Below are 13,510 nucleotides of genomic sequence, written 5' to 3' on the forward strand. Positions count from 1 at the left end.
CAGCGAAAAATAGTTGAGTCTCAGGACTATTTTACAAGGCTTTGAGGGGTTTTTGTTGTTGTTTTTGATATAATATACAATGCCCTGGCTAACCTGGAGCTCACTCTATAGACCAGACTGACCACAAACTCACAGAGATCCTCCTGCCTCTGCCTCCCAAGTGCTGGGATTAAAGTGCTAGCACATGCCACTGTTCCTGGCTTACAAACTTTTATCAACAGAACTTATATTTTCTCAAGCTCATATTTACGCATGTTCTCTCCCCAATTTAAAATATGATATTTGAAAATAAATAACACTTGAGGCTGGAAAGATGGCTCAGTGGTTAAGACCACTGGCTGTTCTGTTCTTCTGGTTTCATTCCCAGCACCCACGTGATAGCTAGAAACCATTGCTAACTCCACAGGACTCTTGGGTCTCAGGGAACATAAGACACACATGTGGTATACAGACATATATGAAGACAAAACATTCGAACACTTAAACCTAAAAAAAAAAAAAAAAAATTTAAAGATTTATATTTATTATGTCCCTGCAGGCCAGAAGAGGGCACCAGATCTCATTACATACATGGTGGTTGCAAGCCACCTCGCCACCATGTGGTTGCTGGGAACTGAACTCAGGACCTCTGGAAGGGCAGTCAACGCTCTTAACCTCTGAGCCATCTCGCCAAAGTTTTTAAAGAAAGATAACAAAAATCTTGCTAGGTGTGGTGGCTCAAGCCAATTATCTCAAACTTTCATTAGCTGATAATACATCCCTTCTCCTAACAATAACAAGATCACCTACAATTTACCTGTTACATCAGGTAGCTGGGATATTCCTCTCAATGCCAGTGCCCAGGCAAGTCTAACAGTGGCCTGCAGCCCAGGAAGCTTCCAAGGCTGTGAGTCCTGGAGACGAGAATGAATTGTTGCAATGTACTGTCTCTCTGTCAACAGTGGAAGCTGATGAATCATATCTGAAAACACAAAAATAGACCACTTCACCAAAACAGAACAGAAATAAACTCTCACTTCTGATATACAGGAATATCTACAAGTCAAAAACACTCAGCATTTTCAAAAGGAATTATGACTAACTAACATTATTATTTGACAAAACAAAATCCACATTACAGGTAAGTATGATACAAACAGACCTGGCAACCTAAGTCTACCTCTTGGACTCATATGCAATTAACTCCTGAAAGTTTTCTTCTAACACACACACACACACACACACACACACACACACCCTGGATCACACAGTGAGACTCAAGGAAAAAGGCAGCCTTAAGAGGTATAAATACAAAATGCAATACCATCTCGTTCCTCTGTGCTTTGTTCTATAAAGCTGGTATCAAAACAGTAGAGAAGAGCCATAAGGAGAGCTAGATTCACTGCGTCCAGGGAGCCGTTAGCCTCAACCGTTACTCTTTCCAAATGTCCAATAAGGAGGAGGGTGTCATCTTTGGCTAATGGTGACTGGCAAGCCCAGGCAAAAAGACTTTCTGCCAGAGATTGCCTGCACTCCTTGATGAGATCAGAAACCTACAAGTGAAAACATGATTGTGATATAAATTTTATCAAGCCTGGTGTTACAAAATGTAGACTATCTCCCATAAAAGTTGACAAAAACCGCTAATTAGAGTCCATGAGTGATGTTAAAATTATAAAAATTCTGAACAAATTCTAGGGTTTAGTCCTCACTTTTCAATTCCTTAAGAAATTGTGGTGACCAATTCCTTCACCAATTCATTCCAGAAATAACTAGATAGCACGTAAACACTGACAGAGTAACTGGAATAACTACAAACCAATCCTATGAGCAGAGCAGTCTATACATTTAAAATGCAGGGTTTCCATAGGAGTGGCTGCTCATACTTTGACTTCCAGAGGCAGGTAGGAGGCTAGCCTGGTCTAAATAGCAAGTTCCAGACCAGTCAAATACTACCTAGAGAGATCCTGTCTCAAAAAAAAAAGGGGGGGGGGGGGGCGAGGCAGTGATGGTGCACACCTTTAATCCCAGCACTTGAAAGGCAGAGGAAGGTGGATCTCTGTAAGTTCAAGGCCAGCCTGGTCTACAAAGTGAGTGACAGGACAGCCAGAAAAATCCCTATCTCAAAAAACAAAAAACAAAACAAGAACCTCTGTTTTATGGGGCTGGAGAGGTAGCTCAGTGGTTAAGAGCACTGACTGGTTTTCCAAAGTACGCCTAGCACACACAGAGGCTCAAAACCTTCTATAACTACAGTTCCAGGGGATCCTCTACCCTTTTGTGATCTCTGTAGGTACTGCATACACATGGTACACAGACATATAGGCAGGCTTAATAAACACACACATATTCAAATAAATAAGTAAATATAAAAGGGGGAAGGATGGGAGAGATGGCTCAGTGGTTGAGAGCACTGTCTACTCTTCCAGAGGACCTGGGTTCAATTTCTAGTACCCACATCATGGCTCATAAGTGTCTGCAACTTCAGTTCCAAGGAATCTGACACCCTCACAGAGACATACAGTTAGGCAAATGATCAATGCACACAAAATAAAATAGATAAATAATTTAAAAAGGTAGCAATGATGATGATGAAACACAGAATTTTCTTCTGCCTAGGTGAAATGAATGTTTCATATCTGACAAAGATTCCCATTAAATCATTTTATAGAACCCTTGCCTCTTTGCGGTGTTTCTCACTGCCCAAACCTCTCTCTCTCTGTAGTTTCTCAAACTCATTATTCACGTCAATCTGTGACACCAAAGTAAGGACTTTGTAAGTCAATCCTTGTTCCATCAGCTCATCTGTAAAGCGTGTTGTCATGGAAACCAACTCTGGACTGTAATGAAAAGAAGTAAACAATATATGAACAAAAATATCTTGACAGCAGCCTATTACTACAAACAACCAGGAGGAATTAGTTTTGTTCTTCTCACCCTCTCTCTCTCAGACAGTTCAATAAGGCTCTAAGTGATTTCTCATGTGCAAACAAGCAGGTTTAAACAAACTCATCACTCTGCAAAGAGCAATGCGGTGTATTATTCACCTGAGGTCACAGTTTACCAAAACTGGATACACTAAGGGGAAATTGTTATTTCCAAAATTCAAATTCAAGTACTTTTACATTAACCCCTTAAGTCCCAAAGAGCAAACAGACCTGAGTTCCAATGTCCACGTCTTCCCTCGTCTAGACTGTATCAGGGTTTTAAGAGAATTTGCAATGCACCGCTTTCCATCCCAATATAAAAGGACAGCTACCAATCCTCTGGTGAGGCCAGGGAAGTGAGGCTGCTGATGTTCTCCTAGAAAAGGAATTGATTGTTTAGTAATAAATCAAACGTGTTTGAACTGGAACACAAATCCTTACTCCAAAATTTATTCAAATAAGCAGAGTCTCAGAGTTAAGGGGACCTGGAGGACCCCTGCTCCCTGACATTCCTGGCATAGCAGACTCAGGGCCACCCACCATATGTTAGGACGAACCCCAACAAAAAGAACAAGAAACCATCACTTTCCAAACTCAGTTATCTGATTTCCTACACTGTGCCCACTTTTCTTCACTCATATGAACTCTTGAAATGTTTTCAAGCTTCCTCCTTTCAAGGTCACTCTCCTCTAATCTGCACCACCTCCTGCCAAAACCTTCCTACCTCTTTTCTACACCATGAGACTGTGCTCCTTCACACGAAAGGAGGCTTTACTCACCTTCATTTTACAAAAGTCTTCTTAGAGTAACTAGAACATGGTGATAGAGGGTATGTGTATTAAATTAGCCTTCTGGGCTGGGAACCTGGTTAAGTGGGTATGTTTGCCTGTCAAGCTAAGGCCCTGGTTCTATCTCTAGCACTGCCAGGAAAAAAAGCACAAAGTCCTGAAATAAATTTAAAACTCAAGTGCATCAAGACAACATCCCCACACACAAGGGAAAACTATCTTCACCGTCTTCGAAATTACTATTCAACTAAGATGTCTGTATTTCCTTTGCATGACTCCTTGTGATCACTAATAAACTGCATATTTTATGGAAATACTGATCTTTATATAGTAGCCACAAACTAACTTTTTTCTTCCCAAAACAGGATTTCTCTGTGTATCTCTGGCTGTCCAGAAACTCACTCTGTAGACCAGGCTGGCTTTGAACTCACAAAGATCTGCCTGTCTCTGCCTCCCGAGTGCTGGGATTAAAGGCGTGCACCACAACCACCTGGCTTACAAAATAATTTTTAAGTTATCAGGGGCTACATATGTTTGTGCTAATCCTCTAGTAGGACCTTACTACTGTGGTGAGAATAAAGTCCAAACATCTGCACTTTCCTCCACTAACCCTACTCACCAGGTTCCAGGCTCAGGAGTCTTCTTCCCTTAAACGTGTATTTATTCAGACCAGAGCACATGCTCTTTGCACCTCTATCAGCCTTCCCCAAGAAGTCTGGGTGGCTGGGATTCACAAGTGACTCAGGCCTCAGGTCAAATGTCCTCACCTTGGAGAGACCTTGATTAAGCCCACTAATCAGACTTCTTAACAGTCTTGATATCCCTATGCCTACCCAGTTTATTTTCTTCCTAGTATTATTATTAAAATTATCTGATTTTTCACTTAGACGCCCATGATCTACCTAGCCTCCTCCAGAAGACAGTCCAAAACAGCAGTAAACCTTGCCCTCCTACTCATCGCATGATAGGACTTGCCTTGAGCTATGCAATTCTAAAGATGCAACTTAATCTTTGCTAGTAAATTACTATGTCAAGATCTACCTTAAGGCAGTTCATCAACAACTGGGATCACTAAGCTTGCCCTTTAATCCAGATAAATTAAATATTTAGAATCATTCTGTCAAATAAATGATATCTTTAAAAACAATCTGCTAGGGGGCTAGACAGATGGCTCAGCAGTTAAGAGCACTTCCCAGCACCCACAAAGTGGTCCACAATCACCAGTAACTCAAGCTGAGGGATCTAACACCCTCTTCTGACCTCCCACAGCACTCAAATGAGTATGGTGCCCACACATGCATAAAATAAACAAATAAACATTTTAAACCCATTTGTTACCCCAGCATTAAATTTTAAGTCAGGAGTACATACCTTCATGATTCTGTACTACGTACCAGAGTTTCACCCAAATGTCAACTTACCAGCAAGGAGAAGCTCAACAGCTGACAACTCCCCAATATCAAAAAGGTCACTGATGATAAAAGCTTCTTTAATGAGCTGCTCAGGGAGAAGTCTGGTTCCTTGTTGCCCCTGGATAGCAACACCCTCTGTACTGGCTTTCTGAACCTTCTCATGCTGTTGAACATTTTTTGGCTAGAATGATAAAATTATAATCAAGCAATGAAAATAGTATATTGGAGGTAAGGTCCTACAAGTGCTCCTAGCACGTCTTTTCACGATAATGCAGCCTGACTTGCCATGGCAGTACATACCTCTAATCCTAACACTCAGAAGCCAGGTAAGCAGAGTCAAGGCCAGCCTGGGTGAAAACAAAAACAACACAGCCTGGTAGCATACCAAACTGAAGTGTTTCTTATCTAGTAATCTAGAACTGGAGGATATGAGGCAACACTTGGTACCACCTTCAACTTTTTAATTCAGTACTACCTTCTCAAAACTTCTACAAAGTTAGAAAACCCAGAGAAAACACAAATAATACTACTCTGTTTTCCACATGTTCAAGCGACTTTTCTAGTTACATACCAATAATCCAAACAGACATATAAGCTGTATTAAATAATGAGTAATAGCATTACTTTGTAGAGTTAATCATGGACTTTATTTGTTATAAAATCTTTCTGTGTGTGGTGGTGGGGATGTAACCTAGAGATATAAAGATGGTAGGCAAGTGCTCTAGCACTAAGTTACCTCATTAGCTCCCCCTAAAGACTCCTTGACTGAAATATTTACAAAAGACACAGAGAAGTCTCTGCCAGATAACAAACTGTCAAAGTTCAGATCCTAAAGAACTGCCTGGGTCATTTAGCACAGCGCCTCTACCAAACAGAAACGGCACCAGGTAAGTTAGGTAACTTGTTTGAGATCATGAGGTGGTGTAGGAGGCCTTCTGTATTTGTATTGCTTTCATTGGTTGAATAAAGAAACTGCCTTGGCATTTTGATAGGGCAGACTTAGATAGGCGGAGTAGACAGAGCAGAATTCTGAGAAGAAGAAAGCAGAGACAGGCAGACGCCATGATTCTCCTGCCTGAGACTGACACTGGTTAGGATCTCTCCCGGTAAGCCACGACTCGTGGTGCTACACAGATTACTAGATATGGGTTAAAGCAAGATGTGAGAGTTAGCCAAGAAGAGGCGAGATATAATGGGCCAGATAGTAATTTAATTAATACAATTTCCGTGTGGTTATTTCGGGGGCTAAGCTAGCCAGGCGGCCGGACAAAAAGCAGGCCCACTCCTCATACTACAGTGAGGGAGAGTCAAGATAGAAGATTCAGCAGAGCTGACTCCCAGCTCCAAGTCAGGGCTCCTTCTACTAAGGAAAATCACAAGAAAGGCAGGCCTGGTGGAACAGGCCCACATCCCAGCTAGCTACTGAGGATAGTAGGTCCAAGGCTAGCCTGGGTAAACTGAAAAGTTTCAAAAATAAAAAGACTGCTAAAAATAAAGTACAAAAAGGGCTGGTAATACAGCTCACGGTAGAATTCTTTCATAGTATGCACAGGAGCACAAGATTTAATCTCTAGAAACACACCCCACTCCCAAACACACACAAGCAAGAAAAAAAAGAAAAGCAAAAGAACTAAAAAGCAAAATGCCAAACTAGTGAAATGGCTTACTGCAATAAGGAACTTGCTGTCCCATGCCTGGTGACAGAAGTTCAATCCCTAGAACCCACAGTGAAAAAAGCAGATTCAACTATCAAAAATCGTCTCCTGACCTCACTCATGCACAATGCATATACACACCCACACAAGATAAATGCTTTTTTAAAAAAAGCAGTAACTCACTTCTTGTAGCACAATGTTATAAATCTTACATCATCATACTAGTACATTAAAAGAAAAAAAAAACTGTCAGACAGATATGACTGTTCATGTCATGTCTATAATCTCTGCATTCCAGAGGCTGAGACAGGAGGATAAAAGCCAACCTGAGCTACACAGAGTTCCAAGCTAGCCTTAGATACAGACACAGATGATTATTCTTATGAACTACCTCAAACAAACAACCAGAAAATTGCCCAGGAGCAAAGGAAGGAGTTTATAAACTCAAACCCCTCCACTGTAGCACCTTCCTACTTGAGAAGGTGGCAAGATACAGTAATGATATGTAAAAAATAATTCAGCTAATACAATTTACATTACACTATGGAGACTTAAAATTAAGAAGGATATCTGGAAATGCATAATCAGTGAAGGTCAGGGTACTAGGAAAGGCAGAAACTACAAGGCACCAGCATTTGTGGGATATACTGCATTTCCTAAATCATCTTTAGATACTACACTTACCACTTAGCTGGAGATAAATTCAATAGTAAGTTCCATGAAAAAATAAAAAGACAATAAACTGTTTGGGAAAGGGGCATTTTGAAAAAGTCTGAACTGCACAGCACAGTTCAAGCACCATGTTTACACACTGAGAGTTCACGTGTCTTTTTTTTTTTTTTAAGATTTATTCATTTATTTACTATACATATAGGATTCTGCCTGCATGTGTACCTGCACCCTAGAAGAGGGCACAAGATCTCATTATAGATAGTTGTGATCCACCATGTGGTTGCTGGGAATTGAACTCAGGAGCTCTGGAAGAGGAGTCAGTGCTCTTAACAGCTGAGCCATCTCTCCAGTCCCTTTTTTTTTTCTTTAAAAAACAAACAAAACTGTGTTAGTGAGGTGGTTGAGCAGTGAAGTCTTCTGCCACCCTGCCTGAGGTCAAGTCCTGGGTCCCATGCACTGGAGCACTGGAGAGAACTCACTACTAAAGTTGCCCTCTTCTCTCCATCTTTGTACCATAACATGCTCATGCCCACACCCCACATAATAAATAAATAAATAAATAAATAAATAAATAAATAAATAAATAAATGTGACTAAAAAGATAATCACTCTCCAGATCTAATTTAAAAAAAAAAAAAAGGAAGAAGAAGAAGAAGAAGAAGAAGAAGAAGAAGAAGAAGAAGAAGAAGAAGAAGAAGAAGAAGAAGAAGAAGAAGCAGCAGCAAATCTAAGAAGCAAAGAAGAAAATTTCCTACTGGGTTTTTAAACAGTGAGATGAAGTCCGGCTTGTGTTTCTTCAAAATCATGTCAAGAAGGTGGACAGCTTCAGGTTGTCTTCTCCAAAGAGCATTTACGACTGTGTGCCAAATGTCTTTGTAGGGCCCCCATAGGCTGGCAGCTTAAAGAAAAATAAAACCATCATGAAATAATACATGTCATCTACATGTTAGTCATACTCACACCTACTTTTTAGTACACAATTACCAAAGGAAGTATTAATGGCCATTCTTAATATAAAAAGATACTCATGTTACATACATACACCAGCCAAAAATATAATAGTACAGTTCATTAGAATTCTTTGGCAACAATATAAACTTGCTGTCTAACAAGAATAAAAAAAAAATCAAACAAACTTAAAGTGGATTGTCAGTCAGCTGAACTTGGCATTTAGCATAGCAAATAAGGAAGTTAGGACTGATCTAGGTAAGTTAAGCCTGCCTAAACCCAGACAGACCCGTTTATTCAAAAATCACAGCAAGGGGAAACACAGGCAGTAAGACGAGGGACAGGGCAACTCTCAGTAGTGGAGCACGTGTTCAGCGTGTGGGTACCTTGGATTCAGCCCAACGCACACACACAAACACAATTAAGTTTAGGAGACTAATAGAAGTTGTGAACAGGAGAGCCTGGGACCACAAGTGTATCTTGGCAGTGGAAGACAAGCTTATCGTCCAAAATGCCTGGCTCAATCTCCAGGACCAGAAGCACTGTGTCAGGTCTTCTATGTGAGGATGTGGAGAATAGGAATCAACACATCTCAATCTTCCTTAGCAAGTATCATTCAACTTCCTGCTTTGCTTCTACTTCAATCCCATTTGCCAATGTTTTGATTACAAGTATAGCTTTTTGTCAGCCAGATGTAGTGGCACAAACCTACAACAAATATCAGCTATGTGGGCAGATGAGGCAGGAGAACTCTGGAGCTCCTGAGTGAGATATGCCTGGACAGCACCTCAAGATCCCATTCCAAAACAAACTGTAACTTGTCAGGCGACTCTCTCCAGTGAAGAGCCTGCTGACAAAGCTGCCACAAGTACCCACACACACATACTGCTACCACCATCAATGCATTAGAGTGCAGGCTTGCCTATGGGTCTTTTCTGAATTTTATTAAAGAAGTCAATCAACAGGACCTAGTTACAGCTAGACACACTGACAAAAGTCACTTCTGAGCCTACCGAACTGATGACCCTTGGCCCTGGTAACTTCTCTCAGGACCATTTTCTTGACCCCTCTCTTTGTAAAGGTAAAGGACAGCATAGGTTTGAGCTTTGGATTGCAGCACAGACTAAAAAGTTTGAGCAGTAATGTGAGGCTCAAAAAGTTTCATACTCTAAGTCAGGGTTGCTCAACTAGTACACTCCATGCAATTATACCCTCCCAAAAAAATAGATTTGGTCTCAGCTATTAAAACAAGTGGGGTTCAACCTGTAGTGTGTGACCCCAAAACAAAACAAATAAAGCCAGACCCCAAACATACAAGTAGCAGAGTGGACAATGATATTCTAGGGCATGGGTACTAGACTAGGAAGTGTTGGGAAGCCAAGGTAATAGGTAGGTAAGGCGGTAATGGAAGCTACACTAAGGTGAGGACAGTGAAACAGGAAGGGCCTGTAGGAGTAGAAAGGAATTAGAACTGGCAACTGAGTGGGTATAGGATACAAGGAAAAGTCTCAAAACTGACCCAGGAAGGCTCAGTGTAGAACTCAAAGCCCTGGGTTCAATCCCTGTTAAGGGGCGGGGGGTAATGGGGGAGTTTCAGGAAAACCAGAAAGTCTTATCACACCACCCTTTCCTCCTCCACCCTACTGTATGTTTAAGGTTTTGTTGTAACTAGAGAAATAGAAAAAATGGCCAAACACAGCAGCTTAGCTACTCTTGTGAACAGCAGCATCAAGCATATTCACACAGTTGTTGCAACATAGTGTTTGTTACCTTTCCAATGCTGCAAAGCTGAAACTCTGAGGCAGGCCTGGAGCTTCATGCCTGTAACCTGTAACTACACAGCACTTGGGAGACTGAGGGAGGTTATTCTGGGCTACACAGGTAATTCCAGGCTAGCCTATGCTACATCATGAGACTGCTCCCCCCACGCACACATTTCTCTGCACCTCTCACTGTTCTTGCACCTGGCAACTGCCATTCTAAGCCCACTTTTTTAAACTTCTTTTTAGTGTAGCTAACTTGGTAACCATAGCTGTTTTGTTTTGGTTGTTTTGAGTGTGTGTATGTGTGTGGCATATTCCACAATGTCCTCAAAGGTCATACATGTATGACTGACAAGACCTTCTTCTTTGTGTGCATGTCATATTTCACTTATCCATTCACCCATCATCCATTCAGCTATGGATGCTTAACTTCTTCCCAAAGATGATAAATAAAAAAGAAAATAACTCTCTTGACTACTGGCTTTTTCAAATGCATTCTTTTCTTGCTGCCAATTAAAGCTCTCCTGTACAATGTCCACTCCTGGGAGCTACTGACAACTAACTGTTTCTTTCCCTTCATGGCTTGTGTTTAAGAGTAAGGATGTTATGTGCTAAAAATATATGTAACACAACTACCACATGGAAGTCATGCCTTTTAAAAATTTTAGTAATTTAATATTTATCTACAGGATGGGGGGCGAGCACGATGTGACGTCACAAAATCAACGAAGCTGTGCTTAAAACCATTAACGGTTTAATCTTGGATAAATTTAACCTCTACAAGTCTTTACTTCAAAATTAAATCTGAGATATTTAACCGCATTACTCCATGGGTTAGAAAGGAATTAAATGAGATAAAGCAAGGCTAATACCTGACCCAGTGCTGAGGCATAGTACATGTTCAATAAACAGAAAATTTCATCTCTACAGAACAATTTATCATAAAACTTCTGAGATAGTTTAATGTTCAAAACTCAGATTTGGGCAGTTTTCAAAACTATTAGTAACGTGGCAAGAACCGGTATCAAAATAAACAGTTTAGAAACCAAAACACTCAAGAGTCCTCCTGAACGACACTGCAAGCATTTGTTTTACTGACTCTTAAATTGCACTCATGAATCAAGTGTCTAAATCTGTTTTCGGGAGTGCCACACCTCATGCAGAATGTTTGACATCTACGTCCTCCCTGCTAATGGCCAGCAATGTGCTCCAGGAACAAGTCAAAAGCCATCCCCTTTTTCAAGCATCTCTGGGGGTTCGAATCACCAAACGATGACCCGCGCCAATCTTTCCATAGCTCCGTCACTATCCGGGTCGGCAGTTACGAAGGTGCAGGAGGGGCGACACCCGCAGGGTCGGGAGGTATCTGCTGAACCCCTGGCACCCCCTTGCCGGGCACCTTCTGTAAGGTGCTTGCAGCTTGCACAACGTCAGTCCCCACCCTGTGCCCGCCCGGCCCACAGCCTGCTTTGCGCTTCCTTCCACCCTAGGCTCGGCCTCAGTGCCCGAGACTGCAGCCGTACCCCGGCGAAAGCTGGGCTGCACACGCACGAAGGACACGAGGTGGGAGGAAGCAGGCTCAGGGCCGCACGCCCGGCTCTCCGCCTCCACTTCCAACACCCATCTCCTCCCGGGCAAAGCGGCAGCCGCGCCGCGCGCCATTCAAACTGGGAGGCGCGGGGCTGCAGGCCAGAACGCGGAGAGAGCAGGCGTCGCGCACAGACCCGCGCCCGCACTCCGAAGAGCCTCCCCGCGCGGGCGCTCCCTCCAGGCCGGCCCCGCCCTGCCCTGCCCCGTGGGTCCCCGCGGGTCCCCCACGGCCCTGCGCGCTCACCCGAATTTACCGCCAACAGCGCCGCCATCTTGGAGGAGGACTGCCGGAGCCCTCCTGCCCCAGGGAGGACCCCGGACCGGAGGGCCTGCCCGCGGCGACGCCTGAACAACAGAAAGGAGCCCCGAGTCCCCCTGAGAACTGCGTGCGGGGCTCGAGCACGTGTGCGCAAGACTCCAGATTCGGCTCTGACCCATAGTTATCGATTCTCACTCAGACCATTCCCGTTCAAATAAGGCGAGGGCAGCCGGTTCGGAGACTAATCGTGCACTGCATCCTGGGACTTGTAGTTTATTTCTAGTGAGACGCGAAGTTAGCTAGTATGAAAAACATACAACACTGGAATAGTAAAAAAAAGTTCTTCGAAAGACGCCCACCTATGGTTTTATAAAATTCTTAAAAACAAATCATTACCTTCATTTCAATATAAATTGTATTTGACTCTCTTCCTTACCTTGAGGGAGTAAAACGAAATGAGTCTTAAGTGATTATGGCATTTCTGTTTAGCAAGCATATTGTGTAGACATAGTCACATCGTATTATGAAATTTTCAGACATCTGCAAAATTAGAATATCTGCCCAATTTAAAAAATGTCACTCATTTGCTTCCTCATCCCCAAAAGATTATTTTGAAGTAAATTTCAGACACAACTTCATAATAACCAGGTTTTCTACCTGAACGACCAAAAAACTAAACTTACTTGTTAAATTTTTATTTGCTAACTTTTATGTTTTTATATGTGTTTAATTTTACAGTACTGGGAATTCAACCTACGGCCTGGCTCATGTTATATCCAAAGCCCTTTTAAAACTCTTTTTTATTATTTTACTTTATGAGTATGATGTTTTGCTTGCCTGCATGTTAAGTCTGTGCGTGGTGTGCGTATGTGCCTGGTGCCATAAGAGGTCAGGAGAGAGCTTCAGATCCCAGAACAAGAGTCACAGATGATTGTGAGGGGCGGCTGAGACAGATTAGAGAGAACCGCTTCTTCCTTGGCTTGTGGGTGCAGGAGTGAATCACTGTTAAGTATTATTAAATACTATCGAGTAACTCTTTAAAAAGCTCAACAACAATTTTATTAGAATTAGAGAGAAAAACATAGTACAGGTTTAGTGAAAAATCCCAGCAGCCACCAGGAGAGACGGAGAAAAAGTCATGCCTTTTAAGTTAATCAAGGACTAGAAACAGACGTCTTAATAAGAAAGGGAAAGGACATAGTGGCACACACCTTTAATCTCAGCATTCAGAGGCAGAGGCAGACAGATCGCTGTGAATTCAAGGACAGCCTGGTCTACAAACTGAGCTCCAGAACACCCAGGGCTCTGTTACTCAGAGAAACCCTGTAGGGGGGAGGGGACTGAGAGGAAGGGAGGGAGGGGGGGGAGGGAAGGAGGGAGGGGAAAAAAAGAAAGGAAAAGCACTTCCAAGAATGGAAGTGGGCTAGCGAGTGGGGAAAAGAGCCCAAAAAAGCCCACTAACTAACTTCTAAGTGCTATTAGAATTGTTATTTCTGACTCCAGCTTTCATTAAGTGT

The 13,510-nt window shown here is 42.4% G+C and overlaps 1 protein-coding gene across 2 annotated transcripts in view; it reads right to left on the reverse strand.

The window, feature by feature from the left end:
• Nup205 (nucleoporin 205) overlaps nt 1–12,027 on the reverse strand; it is a 67,912-nt gene extending 55,885 nt beyond the window's left edge. For both annotated transcript variants that reach the window (XM_057776194.1, XM_057776185.1), the window contains exons 1-7: nt 11,979–12,027; nt 8,189–8,331; nt 5,116–5,287; nt 3,138–3,282; nt 2,660–2,819; nt 1,304–1,532; nt 797–961 (exon numbers count right to left, since the gene is read on the reverse strand). In XM_057776194.1, coding sequence (XP_057632177.1) covers nt 797–961; nt 1,304–1,532; nt 2,660–2,819; nt 3,138–3,282; nt 5,116–5,287; nt 8,189–8,331; nt 11,979–12,006 — 1,042 coding nt within the window. In that variant the 5' untranslated portion in view covers nt 12,007–12,027. The remainder of the gene's footprint in view (nt 1–796; nt 962–1,303; nt 1,533–2,659; nt 2,820–3,137; nt 3,283–5,115; nt 5,288–8,188; nt 8,332–11,978) is intronic.
• Nucleotides 12,028–13,510: the final 1,483 nt, after the last annotated feature.

Source organism: Chionomys nivalis, chromosome 1 (assembly GCF_950005125.1).
Source record: "Chionomys nivalis chromosome 1, mChiNiv1.1, whole genome shotgun sequence".
In the NCBI taxonomy this organism is placed as follows: domain Eukaryota; kingdom Metazoa; phylum Chordata; class Mammalia; order Rodentia; family Cricetidae; genus Chionomys; species Chionomys nivalis.